This window comes from Rissa tridactyla, chromosome Z, assembly GCF_028500815.1.
Source record: "Rissa tridactyla isolate bRisTri1 chromosome Z, bRisTri1.patW.cur.20221130, whole genome shotgun sequence".
NCBI lineage: Eukaryota > Metazoa > Chordata > Aves > Charadriiformes > Laridae > Rissa > Rissa tridactyla.
In genome coordinates, this window is record NC_071497.1 from 17,067,578 (window position 1) to 17,087,854 (window position 20,277).

A 20,277-nucleotide genomic window follows, 5' to 3' on the forward strand; every position below is an offset into this window, starting at 1 on the left:
CGCTGCAATCCCCGGTACCAACCCTCCCCCTCCCCCAAAGCCCCCCGGGGCCGGTACCGGGCCGTGTCCCCCTCCTCCCGGTTCCCCCCCCCGCCCCCAGTGCGGGGCCGCCACGCAGGCCGCGGCCCGGCGCGCCCCCCCAGCCCCCCCCTTTTTCGCCCCCCTCCCCCCCCCCCAGTTCCCCCCCCCCCAGGCGCTTCCCGTCGCGCCCCGCGCGGCGGCGGGGCGGGTCCCGCCGTGGCGGTGCGGGGAGGCGCGGCGGCGGCTGCGCGCATGCGCGGGGGGGCCTCGCCCCTTTCGCCCCCTCCCCCGCCTCCCGCTCTGCGCAGGCGCAGTGCGGCGGCGGCTCGGCGAGGGGAAGGGCGAGTCGCCACTGCCGCCGGAGCGGGGGGAGACTCGCGGGGCTCCGCTGGCTCCCGCCGCCGCCATGGCGGGCGCGGCCCCGGCCCTGATGGAAGAGGAGGAAGAAAAGGAGGAGGAGAAGAAGAAGGAGACGAAGAAGGAGACTACGGGCGAGCGGCCGCCCCTCTCGGCGGCAGCGCTGGCGAAGATCGAGCGGAACCGGCAGCGGGCGCTGGCACTGCGGCAGGCGCGGCTGGCGGCCCGGCCCTACCCTGCCGCAGGTCGGATGGCGGCGGCGGATGGTCCCGGCCTGGCCGGGCAGCTCCCCGCGACCCTATTTCCCTTCATTTTTGCGAGGGGGGGGGGGGCGCCGCGGCGCGGCGCCGTTGGGCGCGAGGCGGCGGGAAGGCGGGGGGGGGGGGGGGAGCCGCCGCGGCGGCGCGCGAGGGCTCCCCTCCCCCCTCCCTCCACATGGAGGGGGGGGGGAGGGGGGCCCGCGCGCGCGCGCCGCGGCCCCCCGCCTCGCGGCGCGCGGAGGGGGGGTGGGGAGGAGTGGAGGACGCCCCCTAGCGGCGGCGGCTCCCGCCGCGGCGCTAAAACGCGGGCGTCTCGTTTGTCTTTTCTGCAGGCGGCGTGCGGGTGCGGGCCCCCCCCAAGGTCGTGGACACGGGAGGGGGCTTCCTCCTGGAGGAGGAGGAGGAGGAGGCGGAGGAAGAGGCCGGCGGCGCCAAGAAAATCGTGCATCCCCCCGGTAAAAGAAAAAGAACTATATATATTTCGTTAAAATAAAAAACCGACCGAATTTTCCCCCCCCACCACCCCTCCCCGCTCCCCTTCCCCCCACCCCACCCCGGGGGGGGCGGTGTGCAGGAAAGAGGCGGCGCCGCGTGCGTGGAGCCGGCGGGGGAGGGCAGGAAGGCGCGGGGGCGACAGTGAGCCGGGCTGGGCGAGCAGGGCGGGCGGGCTGGGCGCCTTTTTTTTTTTTCCCGGGCTTTTTTTTTTTTCCTCCTTTCTTCTTCCTCCCCCTCCCCTTCCCTCCCCCTCCCTTTTTTTTTTTTTCTTTTTTTCCCCTTCCTCTTTCCTCCTCACGCGCCTCTCTGGATGTGCTCCATTTCTGGCGCCTCCGATTAAGGCGGCTAGCAAATAACGCGGTAATTAAAAACGAAGAATTTTAAGCCGCGGAAGTGGGACACAGCCAATGCCCTTGGGTATAGCAGATTTTTTTTTTTTCCCCCTTTTCCCCGATGAACGTTACTTCCAGTATTTGTTTCGGGAATTTGAATTTTAAGACTAAAGTAAGTGTAAATCTGCGCGGCTTCGTCGGGATTGGGAATTTTTGGGATGGGTAGCGTTTATGCCAAGGTCTGAGCACTGCTGCAGTGCCAGCTTTTATCGTTATAAAACGTGGCTGACGCCAACTTGCTGATCGTTTTGTGGGGGATTTCGACATATTGTCTTGCTATATTCTCGCTTCAAAAAAGCAAATGGAGAAGTAAGGATCCCAAAATAGATTCACTTTCTTCTCTGGGATTGCCTTTGTCTTGCTTTGTTCTGCTCTGAATCGGCTGCAGGGCTGTTGGTGCAGTATATCTCTTTGTTAGAAATCGCCACCGGATTTCATTAAGGGTGTAAATAATTAGCAGCCCTGCTTCTTTTGAGGGGGTAACGGTTAACAATAAATTAAGTAGAACGGGGACGCCTTTGCAGCGGGGGTATTTTTTGCTGTGTAATTCATGATGTCATTGTCTTAATAAAGCGTCTTTATGTTCGGGAAGCACTGCCTTAAATGATGAAATGTGATGTAAGAGCATGGCTATGCGAAGTACTGAGCATTCCGCTGCCGCTAGTAGGACTGAATTGGCATAAAATGTCGCCTGTGCAAGATCGAATCTGCTACAAATGCAAACGCAATTAAAGATGTATGCTGCTGCATGCCGAGCATTAATCTTCCGTTTCAGGTATTCTTAATATTCTGCGGCATTACCTCACTTTTCACCTGGTGAAACTGTATAAAAATGTTAATTTTCTGCTAGAATTACAATGTTACTGTTAAGGGGAACATTCCTTAGAGCTGCGGTTACCGGGATCAGTGTTTCTAGGTGTCACATGGAACACAAAGCAGATGGCGGTGGCGCTGGAGGTGATCTGCCCGGCGAGGATGCGGCCCCGACCGATGGCCGACAGCGGGATGAGTCTGGGCTTGGAGCAGTGCTGAGAGGGCTTGGGGAGAGGATTGTAGTGGAGCTCCATCCCCATTCCACTCCTAGCAGCTCTCTGGCCATCCACCTCCATTTCTGCCAGCTGCGACGGACGAGAGCCTTGCCGACCGCCCTGGGGCCTCCGATGAGCTCGTTTTTAGGGAGAGGCAGGTGTGGCTGAGCTCGGAAAAAAACAGGAGCAGAGCTGAGAGAACCATGATGCCAGCGCCGCTCCTGTACTGCTTCCTGCTCCAGCCACCCTCTGCGAACTGCGTCCCCTTCCTTCCCTGCTTCCTCCCGTTCCTGCCTGCACGTCCTCGCTGAATCAGGACGGATTTTGAAAGGCCAGAGCGGAGGAAGCCGTAGGAGGGGATATGAAGCACTAAATGGGGGAAGCGCGGAGAATTTTTTTTTTTTTTAAACAATGGCTAAGTCGAAACAAATGTGTGCATTTGAATGTTGAAATCCAATACTTAATAGAGTGAACCTTCCAGCAAGAACAGAAATATTCCAGCAGAGATGGGACTGCGCGATAACGGGTTTCAATTTGTACTGTATCTTTCTGGAAAATTTCAATAGAGGAGTGAAACTAGTCTGTAACGAACACTATAAGAGCTATAATGTAAATTTTAGTAAAATTACCTGTTATACCAATTCCAAATGCTTGTTTTTAACTTGGTAGTTATTTAAAAAAAAAATTTCTTTCCATTAGCACCTGTACTAGAGTTTGACTATCTCATCTGTGGAGACTGTGGCAAAGAATTCATGGACTCCTACCTTATGCAGCACTTTGATTGGGCAACATGTGATAATTGCAGGTATTACAAATAATCAGGAGAGGGAAGCTTTATCTTACGTAAAGATTGCTGGATGTAATTTAGTTAATTACAGCCATTCTGTTCAATTTAAAAAGGCTGTCAGCAAAGACACTTTTCAGTAACTTTACACGTACTGAAAAAGTCAGTGGAAGTTGATAACCTGTATTTTCCCTTACGGAAGTGAAAAACGGCGTTGTCTCACAAGCCTGTTTTGGGATGGGGGACATCCATACATTTTTACATAATATTGTGGAAGCATGGTGTCTGGAGAGCAGTTAGCGCGTCTGTCGGCGTGGAAACGGGCGTGTGGTTGCAGACGAGCTGTTTGGAAAACGGTTCGAACGCGGAATACCCGCTTTGCGGAGTGGAGCGGGGGGTTAGGGGAGTGTTTGCTGGGAGTGTTAACCCGAGCGAGGTTCGTACTTTGGTCAGTGGGAGCGTGGCAGGCAAAGGGCAGAGCCCCCACCGGAGGTTACCGGTGGACCTGCAGGGTAAGCAGGAGTTTGACCTTGAGCGGGAGGCAGCCTCTTGGCTGACTTACCGGCAGCACAGAAAATGCCCCAAAAGCCATCAAGATAACGAGGGCAATCAAACCAATCGAGGCAGCCAACCACACGCGAGTGTAAGAATGAATGGGTGGGAAAAAAAAATAGATTGCAGCGAGGAGTTTGTTCCGGGATCTCCCGTGTTTGCTGCAGGGAGGGGTCAGGGGCGCGCACATGGCGCGGGCAGTTCACAATCGGACAAAGTGCTGTCTCTCGAAGCTAAAAATGGGTAGAAAAAGGAGAGGGCTCGGAGCCTTAAGGGTGGTTTTCTTTCAGACTAAGTAGCTCTGGCAGCCGAGCGCTCGAGGTTGCCCGGTGCATTAGCTTTTACGGTGAACTTTGAATTCTAGTAAAGCTACGTTTACAGCAGAACTTCCTTGATGACCGTTGCTGGCACTTAGCGCTTGGAAGATTGTTCCGGCTCCAGCAATTTGAGTTACACTTCAGTCAGGATTGCGTAAATGTAATTTTTTTTTCGTTAACTCATAAATGCTGCCGTGGTTACACAATTTTTCATTATCTGTCTGGTAAAAGTTACAATCTTTTAAGCTCTTTATTTTATGGTTCCTCTGCCTGCTGTCTTGCATTTAGAAACAAGTGCTTTGTTGTGTTGCTAAGCTGTTTTGCTAATCTGTTTCTGGGATCTAGAAGCATATGGAGTGTGTATATTCTCAGGTGATCTGACTGGTCTCACGTTACACATTCTTTCTCTCTTGACCATGTGTCAGGCTTGTACTTTGTCCTCTTGAATTGCATCTGGGTTAGGTGAATACTTAAAATTATTCATACTCCTTTTAAGTTTCAGTTACTCGCTCTTGCAAGAAAATAGAAGAAAAGCCCTTCTAGAAAAACAGGCTTGTCAGCCTAGGTTTCCTCAAATGGGAGAATTTTTAATCTTAATTTCAGTAAACCCATCCTGCAGTTTAGCTAGATTGTTGGAATCCAAAGTTATTTGCATACATAAAAACAGAAAGGATGAGGACTACCTGTATTTCAGGAATGTTAGAAGTGGTGGGGGATTTAGATGTCAATAACGTGGTTTTCGGGTGTGGCTTTCTCATCATTATTTTACATCTTTCAGAGATGCTGAAGATAAACATAAGCTTATAACAAGGACAGAAGCGAAAGAAGAGTATCTTCTTAAAGACTGTGACTTAGACAAGAGAGAACCAGTACTCCGATTCATTGTGAAGAAAAACCCTCATAATTCACGATGGGGTGACATGAAACTTTATTTAAAACTACAGGTATAGAATCTGTTAGCGTATTTCAGAGCTCTTTTTACCTTCATACAGTTCTAGTAGCCAAAATGGCGTCGCTTTGGTTCTGACTCGTGAATTAATTTGTCGAAGCTGAGTATATTATGTGTAGCCTGTGTAATTTCCTATATAGTTAAAAAAATACAGAGAGGTGGTCTAGATTCATGAATTTGCTGGTGTTGGTGAGCATTTTGAAGTTGTTCATGGAGCACAGCCTCAGTGGCTTGCACCATTGCAGGTCGTTTCAGTGCTAATCTCAAATGCGTGGGGCAGCTGCTGCTGTCTGTGGCCCTTTGTGGCGGTGGCCTCGTGTTTGCCCTCTGCCCTCAGAGGCAGCAGGAAAGGCCAGTAGATTTTTCTAGGGCTCTTGTCACTCCTTGTTTGCTACTTATACGGGAATGTGGCTGCTTTAGTGGAATATGCAGGAAATTAGAGCTGGGTTTTACCCCTCCAAGTTAAATCTAGCTGATACTAAAAATCAGTGTTGCCTCTTACTGTGGAAGGAATGCCATGTTTGCAGGTCGAGAGCAAAGAGACAGATGGGAGGCAGAGGCAATATTGGGTTGGCTTGTACACGTGTAGAGAAAGAATTAAATTGAGTTAGTTTACTTCTATTGTTTCAGGGGAAAAAAGAAACACATTTATGTCCATCCTGTAGGTAATCAAGCGTTCTCTTGAAGTCTGGGGTAGTGAAGAATCACTGCAAGAAGCGAAGGAACTCCGCCGTGACACCAGAGAGAAGATGAAACAGAAGAAGTTTGATAAGAAAGTTAAAGGTAAAGGGTTAAACTTACATACTGCAGTACCTGAAGTAAAGTACAGTTCTGTTTGAATGTGTTTCTGCCTCTGACTAAAAGTATTTAGAAAACAGTCAGTTTGGCAAAATGGAGGCTTTCAAGAGCTGTGTGGGCAAGCCCAGAGCAGCCTGGTCTGACCTCGTAACTGACCGTTTTGGGCAGAGGGTTGGACTGGAGATCTGAGGTCCCTTCCAACCTGAATTACCCTGTTGTCCTACGGACATGATGTAAGGGAAGGAAGTCGATTAACAGCAGTTCATTATGGTGTTCTTTTAAGTTTTTTTATATGACCCAAGATATACCATAGATTGTTCTGTTACTTTTCATGACTTGGAGAAAACATAGATTTTTGTGGCAGTGTGTTCTAATTCTGTCATATGTATGCCTTCAGGTGGAGTAACTTTAAATGAAGGTAGAAAATGGCTTTTCCCCTTTTTCCCAGGTGCTGTTTTTACAGCTCGTTATCCTTGTTTTTTCCTGATAAATTAGGAGAGCATTCAATGGGTAGAACTTTTGGAAAACACTTTCGGCACAGACATGCTAGTAATTCTAAAAAAGACCACATATTTGTTTCTTGGACAGAGCTGTGGCTGACGGTGCACCCGTGCTTCACTACGGGCCGGCACTCGGGGGGCACACAGCTCCGGCTGGCTGTGCTGGTGTTGTCTGGAGGGGGCAGAACGTGAGACTGAGCAAATTACCCCCGTCCTGACCATTGATGTCCAGCGCACAGAAGGACGGGCAGCAGACTGTAGCCGAGATGCCAGAGTTCCGTGCGAGTACAGGCCTTAACGTGACAAAGTTTGCAGCCTGAATGGCTTGTCCCAAAACATGACGGCGTTCTGCTGTTCGGTATGCTTGCCCACCCGCCTGCAACATCCGGATAATTTCTGGGGCTGAGCTGCCAGCCTGGCTTCACTGCGGCTGCTGCAGAGGCAACTCGCATTATTGGGCATAAAGCTTGGAGAATGCCAAGTCATTTGGGAGGCTTACTGTGACCTGAATGGAAAGTAGTCTTTCTTGGTCACGCAAAACAATGAGGCGTTTTATAAAAACTTTTCCTCTGCATTCCACCGACCCCTTTTGGATACCCTTGAATGGCTTCCTGTAAAAAAAGGCAGGGGGCAACATGTACTCAGGCCAGATGGAAAATCTTCTCCTGTGAGATCTCATGTCGGCATAGTTCTTATCCTTTAAAATATGCAAATGAGGTGAAGATTGCAAGGCAAGTCAACGCTTGTTCTTGCAGTAGCAGATTCTCACACAGAATTTGTGGAAGGCGGGCAACAAGCAGATTGTCATCTGTTAGTCCTCAGAAAGGTGGTTAGCCTGAGTTTTACTAACCATTATTTGTAAGATTTACTAAAATCTTAACGTTTTCTTACATTTCTCATCAGAACTCCGCCGTGCTGTGAGGAGCAGCTTGTGGAAGAAAGAAGCTAGAATCCATGAACATGAGTATGGACCAGAAGAAAACATTGATGAAGATACATTTAAAAAGACATGTACTGTATGTGGCCATGAATTAACTTATGAGAAGATGTAGTGCTAACCTGTTTTTTTTTTTTTCTTTTTCTTAATTGCGTTATCTTTTTAATGGTATTTTGTATTTAAAGTGAAATAAATTCTAATTATGAACAAGCCAAATTCTGTGAAGCATGATGTTCTTCAGTTGCAAGAAGCTCTGTAGAGAAGAATAAGCTTTGGCTTTTAAGCTAGATGTTGGTGTAGAATATAACACATTTTTAACAGTTCAATAAATTGGTACCTTGTAGGCCCAAAGATAAGTCGGTGTCCTTCTGTTTCATTTCACGCTGGTGAAATGAAGGTGAACTTCCCCCTACTTGTCTGCTTCCCTTAGCGGAGGAAGGCTCCACGTTTTGCCCTAACTGGAGCCTGGTTTCCAGTTACTGTTGCCGTGGGCGGGCAGAGGACAGCTAGGTGGTAAAGCCCCTCCTCTGGTGGTTGGAGACCATGTTGCAAGGCAGGTTCTCCTGCTTGGATTGGGAGACTCGACTCCATTAAAGGAGAATTCTCTCTCAAAAGGAAGCTGGATGCTCCTGGGGAGTTTCTGACTCATCTCTTAGCATGCTTCACAGGGGAGAGGCCTTAAGGGTATTCTCTTGCTTTGGAGCAAAAGACAAAAGGTGTCTCTGAATACAACTTCTCCCTTTTCATTTACAAATTTCTGACAAATACCTTTCTTTGGGGGGTGGGGGAAGTAGCATTCCAATGTAGATCGCTCTTAAGTGCGCCCAAACGATGTGTGCTTTCAGTAGAGGGTGGATTTTCTTTCAAATCTCTCAAATTGCAAATCTGCAGTTCTCACAGCTGTTGTGGAATGCGGGTGGAAATGGATGAAGTGTAAGAAAACGGCGGTAGCCGGCAGCTCTGCATTTGTTTGCCGTTGTAAATAGGGCAGATCTTGGGGAAGCCTCTGGAGACTCGGAGGCGCCTGGGCCGCTGTGGCTGTGCAGAGCTGAAAGGTTACAGGGGGAGAGAAGGTGTCTGGGAGGGAAGGTGATGCTTCCACCAACAGGCATTCACCTCTCCAAAGCCTAGAGGACTCGGGGCCGTGCAAGGCGTAGGAAAGTGGCACATGGGAGGGCAGGAGGCAGGTCCTGGCGCGGCTTTTGGAGGTAGTTTTCTGGGTGCCATGACTCAGTGCTGTCTTGGGTCCCAAAACTGGCTGCTGAAGCTCCTACCTGTGGGTAGGCGGCAGGAACCACCCTGCCTCACCTCCTGCAGCGGCACCACCCAGAAGGTGGAGAGGGAGGAGGACAATTTCCACAGCAGCAGCACGCGTGCTTGCCCAGGGTGGGGGAGGCATGTTAGGTCAGCCAGGCAGTGAGGGCCTGGGTGTTAGTCATGGCACCAGCAACTGCGCAGGGGAAACGAAACTGCTCCAAACCCGACCTGCTTTGCTTCAGTGCACCACCACCACCCCCCACCCAAAAATAGGTAGCACAAACACTCCCAGTAGCAACCTGCATCACCTTCATTTATTATTGTCTTTAATTGTGCATTTTTTTTCCAACCACACCACATTTCTACAGCATCTTTACAACTATCCACCACCTCTCACACTTCAGCAGTTCCTGGTTTCTCCAGTTAGCTGCTGGCATCACTACACAAGTGTCTCCTCTTCCCTACAGAGCCAACCTGCTCCCCCGTCAAGTCAGGTGGACGCCACTGGACCTACAACGAGGGGAAGGTGTCCAACAGACTCAAGAAATGTCATCAAAGCTCAGGCTCACCATGGAAGTCAAACCGGTTTTGAAAGACATCGCTATTTGGTTTTAAATCGTAGGACTATGCTCAGGCATTTGCAACTGGATCCCCAGCACCTGCATCTGTCAAGGCTCAGAGGAAGTTACAGGTTTCCAAGTTTTAACTGCATTATCAGTTTTACAGAAGTCACATTTATAGTCAGATCCCCACCATTAGTTAATATCAGAACTCTGATACTGATCTGAGCCAGTGAAAAAAACTATTAAACCCCAATTAAAACCTCTACAGTATTAAATGTTTCTTAAAAAAAAATAAGAGCCAACAGAAAACCCTATTTGATTACTCAAGAACATTAACAGAGAAAGATCTGAAGCAAAAGTCTGCGCGTAACTGACAAAACCCTGGCATAAAGCAAATTTACAACAATTAACAGTATACCCTGAAAGAACAGAGGGATCAGTCAAATCAGAAAGGGTCAGCAGAGAAAGCAGAAGTCACAGATCCAAGTCTATGAGGACATACTGTGTCACTACAGGCCAGACACAAACTTATGTCAACATTCAAAGTAGAAAGTTCCATTTTTCACCCTCCTCGCTTGATCAGGAGGGTCAATTGGTCAACGTACAGATGAAATGCATTACTAGGCATAATATTTGAAAAAATAACTTGTACAGGAACAAAATTACTCAAAGCTCATCACTTTCTAACCTTAAACTGAATAGCTCTGGGTATGAAATTCTTTAAACATTTAACTGCAAAAGGAAGAGACCATAAACAGCCTGGAAACAGATGGCGCACCAACGGACCCGAGGACCCAAGACAGTGTCTTTGCCATTCATCACTGCTCACTGCAATACAAACCACTCTGCTCTGGCCTTTATGTACGTAATGTTATTTGCGTAACTCAAAACTACTGTATTTTCAGGTTGTGTTTCCCCAGTCTAAGTCACTGCCCGTGAGATACCACTTAACTTAGCACCAAAATGCTTTCTGAAGACACAGGAGCCACATGCTGTTGTCACATTTTAAAGCAAGGGCAGGGTGTACCATATGCAGCCACTGCAAAGCAGTTGTTACTGAGCCAGGTTGAGGTGAGGGCACCTGCTTCATCCACCTTCATTACCAGGAAGGTTTCTGGCATCACAGCCAGCCTGCAGGTCCGGCTCAGCGCAGGTCTGTCAGCCCAACTTGTTACAGGCTGAAATAAAGGAACAAGCCCAAGACTGCCCTTCCCTCTCCCCTGGCACCTGGAGTTCCTCACACCCAGGTAAGGCTTGCAGTACAGAAGTCAAAAGTTTGTTCCACCAGCTCTTGCTTACTGTCTGTATTCACCAGTGACGACCGCTGCCAGAAGCAGTTCATGATTCTTCCACCATACCCCAACAAAGGATTGCCTTTTTCAGAAGTTGTCCATGAAGTTCCTCTACCGATTGTTTATAGCTACGGTAATAAGACACTAGACAATACATTTAAAAAAAACGTATTTCAATTGTATTACAACCATGTTCTTTCAAACTGTGAAAACCTAGCTGGCTTGGTAATAAACAAATCTATATGCTCTATACTACTTTGAAAGCTTTAACTCAAGTGTTTCACACGCCCAAAGTTAAGACACTTTTCCTGTGCCACCCTAGAGAGCTTACCACACTGCTCACTGAGAAGGTGCATCCCCTTTCATACTCATAAAACACCATGAACTTTTTATCATTTCTACAATTCCTTTGATTTAAGCGCCAGGCAGAGGTAACAAATTCTACTAGTTGGGGTTTTTCTGTTTGGTTTTCTTTTTTTTTTGCCTGATTTTTATTTTTATATAAACAACATGGGAGAAACAAAAATACTATTATGAAGTCAAGAGTCAAACCAAATTAAAAGACAATGAAAAGAAGTCATACTTTACTTCATGTCTATCCCCTATCAGTTTTATCTTGTAAGGCTTACGATGCTTACACAGTTTGCTGTTGGTTAGAGTACTGTATTGTTTTATATATAAGCACATGAAAGCCAGTTTTAGTCAAAAAATTTCTTCCATCCCCATATCACGTTTCCTATTAAAAAAAGAAAAAATTAAATTCATTAAAGTCCTGCAGACAAGACTCTGCCCGTGGAGAATCCTCAGGCCTGCAGAGCACAGAACTGCTGAAACACAGCCAGTATGTGGTGGTCCAGTTCAGCTGTAAACAGGAGGTTCTCCAGGGTCACCATGTACTGCTGGATTATCTGGTGATGCTGGTGGATAAAAAACAAAACACAAAACTTTGGTTTTTTTCATTTATCCTCACATAAGAGCAGGCAGAGAAGTCAAGACACGTAAGAATCACAAGCCAAATGTTTTCATCAAAATTGTTAAGCGCATCTCATTTTCACAACACGGTAGCCACTGACAAGAAAAACATAACGTCAAGCCACTACTGATTGGCAAGAAGAAGCCCTGTGCTGAAATCCTCTCTTGAGAAGCACTCTGCTCTTCACTCCTGCAGCCCAAATTGTGTGCAGGACACCACGCAATGGCAGATAACTCTTAGGAGAATCATGGTATTTGCTTTTCTCTGAAGCCACATCTACTACCTGGGAAAGGTTCAGCCCAGGGGAGAATTATACCACCACTCCCACATCCCCTGCTCGCACAGGTATAGTTTTCTATTACTATCACTTTCATCCAGCCACCTGTGCTTGTTACCTGATTTAATACAGAGCCCAGAATTCGAAAATTATTTTCTTTTTGGAGTACACTCGCAGCGTGGGAATCAACCAAGGACCAGTCGCTCCACCAGTCTGCGGCAGAGACGTGGCCAGAACCAGAGTTCTGACCTAGCCCCACAGGAGCCTTCAGAGAAGACGTGCTGCTGCCACCTACTGCTACTCCCGCAGAGTGCTCAGTTCTCCAGCCACAAAGCTTGTCTACCCGGCGCGTCCCTGCCCACAGCCCTCCCAACCACGAAATGAAGTTTACCTGCAGGAAGATCTGCTGCAGCCTCTCTATACAGCTCTTGTACCAAGGTGTAAATACATCAATTCCACCGGTTTCACAGCGCACTAAGTGCTCAGTTAACAACATAATGAAACGCTGCAGGAGAGGAGAAAATACTTTTTCAGTGTTATGAATAAGCATTCACTGAATACTTATTCAGTCTCGCCAAATGGAAGCTGGATCCTAACCTCAGGTAAGAGGATCTGGGAGACAGAAGCTTTGAACAGCAATGTGAGAATAGTTATTTTGCTTGACAAACACTGAATTTAGCAAGCAAATAAAATCCAGTTACCTTCTGGTTGTTCAGGAAACTGTATGCTAGTAGAACTGCTTTGTTCCTGAGCACTCGAAACCGAATTGATCCTGCTCAGAAGTGGTCTTTGCAGGGATCTGGATTGACTCTGACCCACAATCAACCCTTTCCCATATTCTTATTCCAAGAAGACTCCTGAGATACAAGTAACACTGAAAGCTTATAAAACCTGGAACTGAGAAGAGACTTTGCGCATCATTACCTGGAATATAACAAGGAAGAGATTCTTTTGCTCACTCTGGGCTGACTCTACTTTCTCCTGCAAGCGCTCTATCTGCTCTTCTAGTGGTCCATCTTCCCGATCGCTGCTTCGGTCATCGTCGTCATCATCATCATCACTGTCTCGCTGCAAGTGACAACACCACAAGACTAACTAGTAACCTGGCTACCTGTGGATATGGTAAATGCCCTTTGGTTCCACATGTGAAAAGGTCTGCAGCGCAACTGAAGAGCAGCAACTGAAGCTGCTCTGTAGCTTGGTAAGTATTGTATTTTACTTTGAATATGGTTCAGCAAAGAAATCTGGGAGGAAAAACGCCAATATGGGGAAGCCCTGAAAAAAAATAATCAAGGTTTCAGAGAAACCGGGGCAAGCTTAAAGATTTACTAGTCTTTTATTGAGTGGAAATACAATAAAAGGTAATACCCCTGCTGACTTATCATTATCAGATAATGAACAGCTTTTTTAAAAAGAAGGGGAAAAAAAATCCAATGTAGATTTTTTGAATTGTTTCCACTGCAGCAGGGCAGGTAATTAATTCAATGAACAGTTCTGAAGTCTCAGGGGTCCCAACAATAAAGCACTTTTGTGCAAGAACTCAGATGAATCCGGCTGGTTAGCACAAAAGGAAGACTAGAGACTGTAGCCCATGGTGTTAAAGTGGGGACTACCTATATTCGTGATCAAAACGGATGCTCTCAGACTAGAAAAGGTCAGCATGGAAACCAAACTACTAATGAGGAACACGGCATGTTCTCATTGCCTCACAAACAAAACAGACCACCACAACAGCCACCACAAAATACCCTAAGTACCGCACTTGGGAGCTCAGGTAACAAAGTCTTGCACAAGACTAAGAGGTACACAACAGTAAGCAAAGGCAGAATCTGACAGATTATGGTACATTCAAACACAGATATTGCTTCAGTCTTGTAGGATTGTTTCTGTGCAAAACTACCCTTAAGTTAACAGCCCAAAATTCAAAGGTTTGTTACGAGGAGCACATGCAACTTTTGACAAATATAGGGCCACGTGTTAACTCACCTACTGCATAGCAAATGAAACTCACAATCAGAAGATAGCTACAGCTCTGAATCAGCGTAAAAAATAATAATGACTTCCCAGAGCAAGTGAGAATTTAATTTTATCCTCTCTATAGGAACTTGCTTTTTCCCCACCTACAGAGGTTTCCTGAACTCAAAATGCTAAAGGACCAATAGGACCAGAGAAAGCATGTAAGCCTTGGACTGATTCCATAGTAAGGCAATCCACTTTATGCATCAAAACTTGATGGCTTACTTCCTCTAAAGGGCCATGCAGCAGAGCAACAGCCTGCAGAACTACTCAATGTTGCACACAAATATTTCTTCCTGGCACAGTACTCATTTAAAGTACTCAGTAATAAAGAGCTGCAGTAAGAGACAAGTACAAAAATGAAAACACGTATATTTGTTTAGAGACGCCAGAGAAGCTCTTTGCCTCACAGTAAGATCAATGACTGCACCTAAGTGTTCTATATTTAAGGGCATTTATTAACTGCTGATCAATGTAGATTGAGGATGCAAGCAACTAGGATGGCTTTTGCTGGGAGCGAAGGAAACAAGATGAAGGGGCTGGGATGAACCAACACCTGCAAACTGCAAGGTATTGGTGATCTCTCAACAAAAACTTCTGAAAAAATTACTGACTTGTGCAGGTTTCTTCAAAAGCCATCAGCAGCCTCTGTGCCATGTGTCGATTTCTTACATTAACTTTGTCAGAATTAATGTTTTGGAGCTAGCTACAAGTTTCATGCAGGTAATTATACTCACAGACTACACAGAAACATGGAAATTCTCTCTTGCTATCTGTAACTCTCAGCATGTCTGTCAACTGACTTCATTCTATCATGACAAAGTATTGCATTCAGCCACGCTTTCTTGGGCCCTGTCTTTCCCAGCTGCCACAGAAGACATTCTCTCACCCCATTTTATTGTCTCACTTGGGACAACGGAACAATACAGCGGCTGCTTGCCTATCCATTCGTTGTATATAGTAACCCAGATCATGCAAAGGTACTCAGAAAAATAAGCTGGAAGAAGGAAGTGACAGATGCCAGTGTCAGAATCCAGCAGCATCCATCAGAAGAACAGTAACAGCCAACTTTTCAATGGCAAATAGCTGTTTCCGTGCACTTCTGCATGGAAGCCACAAGAGTACTCTTTAACAGAACTTACTGTAAATAATTTGTAACTGTTCTTATTGTTATCTAATAAGGTAACTGTAATCTAGATCAGAAGGCAAGTGGAAGACATGCTTGTATTGGAAGAGAACTTGTGAGAGAAAGCTTGAACAGAGCAAATGCATATGAATTCCCCCAAACATTTTACTGGATTCTTAGGTTATAGCTACCATTAGAAAGGCAGACTGAGAACATGCAACGAATTTTTAATGGTTTAGTGCTACAGATGACAACATGTCTGCAGACCTGCTTCCTGACAAACATTTTATTCAGCCCTTCCCAAAACCAAATGTGTGTCAGTCTGATGGCATGCAGGTTTGTATAACTTAGCTTATAATAATTAAAAATCACAAACAAATTACTCACTCTTTTGTGCTGCCTGGCCAATCTTGCCTTAGTCTCCTCCAGTTCTTTGTGAATCTTCAGAACATGCTTATTCATCTTACGAATTGTGGAATGTAAGATCTCCCAGATATAAAACCTAGGAAAGACAAAAAGCTCAAAACACTACATTACACACTAAGATAGAAAACTAAATGTAGTTTCTTACAGAAAAATGCATCTGGGGGAATTAAAAGACTTAGCATCATCTAAGATATCTACTAGAGTGAGCAAACACTCAGCATATAGGAAAGCATACCTGTGATGTAAGAAAACCTAACAATCACTTCTATATTTTGCAGTACACTTCCAATTCATACACATACTGCAAGACTACCAACATCAGATTGACTTCACAGATGAAACATTTCTCCTGTTCTCAATAATGTCTCCATACAATAACCACATATCAATGGTTCTACAAGTTAAATACCTCAATCAAAGACCAGGACCACGTTATGCTAGCAGCTATTAACACACAGCAACACACTTTGTCTAGAAATAGTTCCAGTGTCGTTCTGCTTTGGCAGTTCTGCTTAGAAGACTACTTGCAAAATGACACGCTCGCAACATTCTTGCACTGTCATGTAAACATTCATACCTCAACTCAGGAAGAAAAAAATGCTGAAGTATGTATTTTGTAGAAGGAGTAAAAGCTTAATTGTACCTTTTTCTTTCACTACTCAGTTTTCATAGATTAAACTATGTACTGGCCTCTTAAAGTAGTAATTAACAGACAAATAACAATGCAAGACAAATTCTTGTTACCTAGTAAAATCATGTGCAAGCTCTGAAGAGAAGATCCAGTTTGCTACTGCAGCACAGTCAACAATTTGTGTCCGAATCATCTTGTCCACAAGCACAGCAATCATCTATATTTTGTGAAAGACATGATCGTCATTCAAAATAAGAAAAGGGCTTGCACACACAATCTCTGTAAAGTATTCCAGCCTCACATAAAACCAGAGATGGTTTGATGCAACTCCATGTTAGTGATATTACTGGCTAATTTCAAATACTTTAGGAAGTTGTGTTGTCTAGCCTAAAACTGCTCAAATTAGGGGATTTATATCAATTACATAAAAAGCATTCTGATTTTGTTTAACAACTCTTTCTACCTCTTGTGAAAGTGATGTATGTTTATTAACATACATACTTCCATACAAAAGCAAAAAAATACAAGCATCACAGTTGGAAGCGAGGCATCAGAGACACAAGTCCTAGTATTTGTCATTGAAGTACTCAAGCCAGAGCATATATACCTGGTCAGACCACCATAATGAAGGAGCTACTGTCAGCACACTCTCCTTGAACCGCAACAGCCTTCAAACGCGACAGTAAGCCCTTCTCTACAGGACTTATTAATTTCAGGGCAGAGCCAGCACTGTGCAGTCAATGGAAGTGCTTACTTTGGGGGGTCACAAGCAAACTGGCAGGCAACTGCAGAGAGGAGTTACTGACTAAAGCAGTTGCAAGCTATTCAGAAAAAAGGCTTATCTTAGTTACTCATGTGCTTGAATGCCACAGTATCTAAGAACCACAGCCTGCACTGTATATATCCTTAAAACCACCCATTGTCAAAAAAGGAAGTGTAACAAAACTCCTTTTAAGGAAAGAAAATTAAAATAACTGAATGAATCATACAGAAGACTCAGCGCTTAACTTTCAAGTCCCAGGATAGCATCCTATGCTCTATTTGTCTTTCTCTATTGCCAGGAAGAATTTCTGATTATGGAGCCTGGTCTTAAAAAAACACAGACCTAGGTTTTTGGGAAAACACTTCCTCTCAAAGTGTCTGCTTATGAAGTCACCTTACTTACAGGTTCAGGGACTACTATTTTGCCAAATCCCTATCTGTAGCACAGAACACTCATTAGCCCTCTATGTTTTGCAAATACTGCTGATAGTCTGAACCAAATCAAAGGACACTCCCACAGACAGGGGAGTAGCGTGAGCAGCATGAAAACAGACTCTGTATAAGTGTCCTGCTGTCCAGGCACCATTTCTTCTGTGTGACAGGGAGGCTGTGGAATCAGAAAAAACAAAGTGCTTGACCAGAAGCAAAAGACAGAACTGCAATAAATGCAACAGAGGAAAAATTAAGTCCCACGACCAAGTAGAACAGCAGACCTTCCTAACTTTTGCACTTGGTATTTTTTAAAGTGATCTTGACTTATTCATAAAAATCTAACATGTCTGTTTAGTCTGGGTTTGAAACCTCCATGCCAGTTTGGCCATGCTGCAATACAAAAGAATGAAGAGGAGGAGGATACAGATATTAGATTGTAGTAATTTCTTCTGATCCAGTTAAATGGCAGTAAAAAGTAAGTCAGACTGTATCACATTTTCAAGGTCAGTAATTTGGATAGGAAGTTTAATACATAAAAAAATTCAAGCTTTTTTGATGGTTTTACTGTATTTAGAAGAGAGGTGACATCTTGCATAGGTAACTCCTAGGTGCTCAGTTTCTCCCCTAGGGAATGGACCACAGGTCCAGCTGCAGATGCAAGGATTACCCCCTGCTCTCAGCAGCTAAAGCCTGGCCTATGCAGCTGTAAGGTACAGTCCACTTTCAAGCACAATAAAGTGCAACACAAACACACCACTAAGCAACACATGAAATAAATAATGCAGGCAAATTCACCTTGAGTTACTTATCAATTTCTATTTACAGAAGAATGACAGCTGAGGGAGAAAACAACTGCTTTGAACAAACTGAACAGCTTAAACAACGGAGGCATTTTTCATAGGTCTTTCGGAGTGTTATTTCCTCTGTCTCAAGAATGAACATGATCATGGCACTGTCAGACTGATGCGCTCTGAACAGCCACTGACTGCAGCTCTACTCACTCTGCCCACACACAACAGTGACTCCAACATGAGCTTTGTGGAATAACTGTATAGCTTTCACTAACAACTGAAAAAAAAAACAAAAACCCCCAGGTTTCCACATTTCTAAGAATGTGGCCTGTTTTTGATGGGAGATCTACATCTTATTCCAATTTACACATCCACACTGTTTTCCAATTTTGAACAGAAACATGACTTTAGCAAGACTTACTCTCTTGTATGACAAACAGCATATTACGAATCCGAGCCATAATGACAGCCTTTGCCCTCCCTCAATGAAATCTGAGGAAGAAGTGGCCTCACTGATTGTATATATTTTATGTCCAGCCTTCATTCTAGGCACTAGCAACAACAGTACATACAATTTGAACTTTCCTTCAAGTAAGATGACAATAGACAAGTTATTTTTATAGGATATAAAGCAAACCAACATTTTTGTTAAATATGACCTCTGTGAGTTGAAACTCACAAAGATACTTGACATTGCAACGTCTTACCTGTGGATGATTCTTCCAAACCTCATATACAACCCTCAGAACATGGAGTTTCCCCTCATCACTTTCAGCAAGCGTTTTGAAGACTTCATGAAACCTTTTAATAGATGTAAGTAGTCAGTGGAGGGGTTGGGATCACGTCAAAAGAGCAGCAGATACAAAGCAAGTGGTTTAGATTGACCAAAAAAAAATTTTGTGACTATCTGTAGTAGTTCTTGAAGAAATATTCCCTGGAAAATATAACTATCTTGAGCTAAAACAGGCTACAAAGACACAACAGCTTCTAAAAGCAACTTAAATCTTAGTGGTGAACTTACTCCCTGAAGCTGGGCTACATTTCTCATTCTCTTAAAAGCTGGAAGCACCTTCATGCTTCATGTGCTTAGCTATACACAGCTGGAGCAAAATTTGCTGCCTTTTGAGCCTCAGACCTTCCTTTTGGTGTGTGTTTCCATAACTTTAGACACTTAACCAGTCTGCCCCTTTTTGACGGAAATGCTGCTAAAAGCCTCTATTTTAGCAGAGTTATGCTGACTGCTACACAGCATTCACAACCTAGCTTATTGTAATGTAACTATAAAGCATTAAGAGGCTATTTCTGATCTCACGGCTGCCACTGTTGGTGTGCAGCAGTGAAAATACCATGGCTCGAAGTACTCATATCACCCAGCCTCTCGTACTACTGATTGCAGGTGACTACCTAAAGATTCTTAACAACATTGCCTCTATAAAGCTCCCAGGTCCTTGTTTTTGTTAACACCTTTATATATCTTTAAGGACAGATAGAAAATTAACTCATTAAGATGCATGTGACTGGCTTTCATGTATCAGGACGACTTAAGACCAACTCCAAAGCACACAGGATTAAAAATTAGTTATTTTATCTCATTTTGCTAAAAAAGGTGCAGTAAATTCTTTGAAAGTTGAAGCATATCTTTAAGGGATGCACTCAAGTATTTTAGAATGGATTTTACTGTGCTTTGGTAGATGAAAGAAGTTTACATCAGATTGCTTTGAAGTTTCATGTTTTCTTTTTCTTTCTTCATTTTTTATACAGATGTAACTGTCCTAGAGTCATATTCAGAGTGCAAGATATTGCAGTGGGAACTTCCCAGTCATTCAAATGTAAGGAGAAACCCTTGTTCCTCACCATAATGAGCAAATGAGTAATTCTAAAATGAAATAATATTCCAAACTCGTCCCATTTGTGTGATTTACATCACACGGCTGTGATGTACAAATTTCTGTTAATTGCATACACATATATGACCCAGCATTTACACTGCCATTCCTTCAGTAAGTGGTGTCATTAGTTGGCTGTCAACTACAGCCTACAAACTAATCATATTGCATTATGGACCACTTAAAATGTTGCTGACGCTTGCAGTCCAGTTCCTTCATCATGCATTTCACTGCCAGAATTAAACAGTTCTGTAAGCCCCAAAATAATGCACGTTACACTTACTTTGCCAGGGCACTGAAAGAGTGGCTGAAAGACTTTGCAGCTAGATGGAGCAGAGTCTGAACAAAGACTTCTATTTTCAGAGGGTTGAAGGTAAATCCTTCATCTGCAAGTTATTTAAAGTTAAAACTGTAAGTACTCCAAGTACATCACGTAAGCTACTCATAAAACCACA

The 20,277-nt window shown here is 44.7% G+C and overlaps 2 protein-coding genes across 4 annotated transcripts in view; one reads left to right on the top strand and one right to left on the bottom strand.

The window, feature by feature from the left end:
• Positions 1-321: 321 nt before the first annotated feature.
• On the top strand, positions 322-7,606 carry XPA (XPA, DNA damage recognition and repair factor). Of its 2 annotated transcripts, XR_008463839.1 has the most exons (7): positions 322-623; positions 971-1,093; positions 3,253-3,358; positions 4,985-5,150; positions 5,821-5,938; positions 6,542-6,811; positions 7,357-7,489. XR_008463839.1 is itself a non-coding variant. In XM_054185887.1 (6 exons), the coding sequence occupies exons 1-6, from the start codon at positions 428-430 to the stop codon at positions 7,503-7,505; spliced, it is 858 nt and encodes a 285-aa protein (XP_054041862.1). In that variant the 5' UTR covers positions 323-427; the 3' UTR covers positions 7,506-7,606. The 2 variants fall into 2 exon arrangements, 1 of the variants encoding a protein (XP_054041862.1); XM_054185887.1 differs by lacking the exon at positions 6,542-6,811 and having other exon boundaries at positions 323-623; positions 7,357-7,606.
• NCBP1 (nuclear cap binding protein subunit 1) overlaps positions 7,466-20,277 on the bottom strand; it is a 32,455-nt gene continuing 19,643 nt past the window's right edge. For both annotated transcript variants that reach the window (XM_054185878.1, XM_054185879.1), the window contains exons 17-23: positions 20,106-20,208; positions 18,644-18,737; positions 16,065-16,168; positions 15,282-15,396; positions 12,677-12,820; positions 12,144-12,257; positions 7,466-11,419 (exon numbers count right to left, since the gene is read on the bottom strand). In XM_054185878.1, the coding sequence (XP_054041853.1) occupies positions 11,306-11,419; positions 12,144-12,257; positions 12,677-12,820; positions 15,282-15,396; positions 16,065-16,168; positions 18,644-18,737; positions 20,106-20,208 (788 nt within the window). In that variant the 3' untranslated portion in view covers positions 7,466-11,305. The remainder of the gene's footprint in view (positions 11,420-12,143; positions 12,258-12,676; positions 12,821-15,281; positions 15,397-16,064; positions 16,169-18,643; positions 18,738-20,105; positions 20,209-20,277) is intronic.

Bases quoted from the DNA above. Each gene is read 5' to 3' on its own strand.
- XPA (XM_054185887.1), top strand. From the start codon at position 428: ATGGCGGGCGCGGCCCCGGCCCTGATGGAAGAGGAGGAAGAAAAGGAG. The intron at 3,359-4,984 runs GTATTACAAATA...TACATCTTTCAG, and splicing joins GCAACATGTGATAATTGCAG to AGATGCTGAAGATAAACATA. The intron at 5,939-7,356 runs GTAAAGGGTTAA...ATTTCTCATCAG, and splicing joins GTTTGATAAGAAAGTTAAAG to AACTCCGCCGTGCTGTGAGG.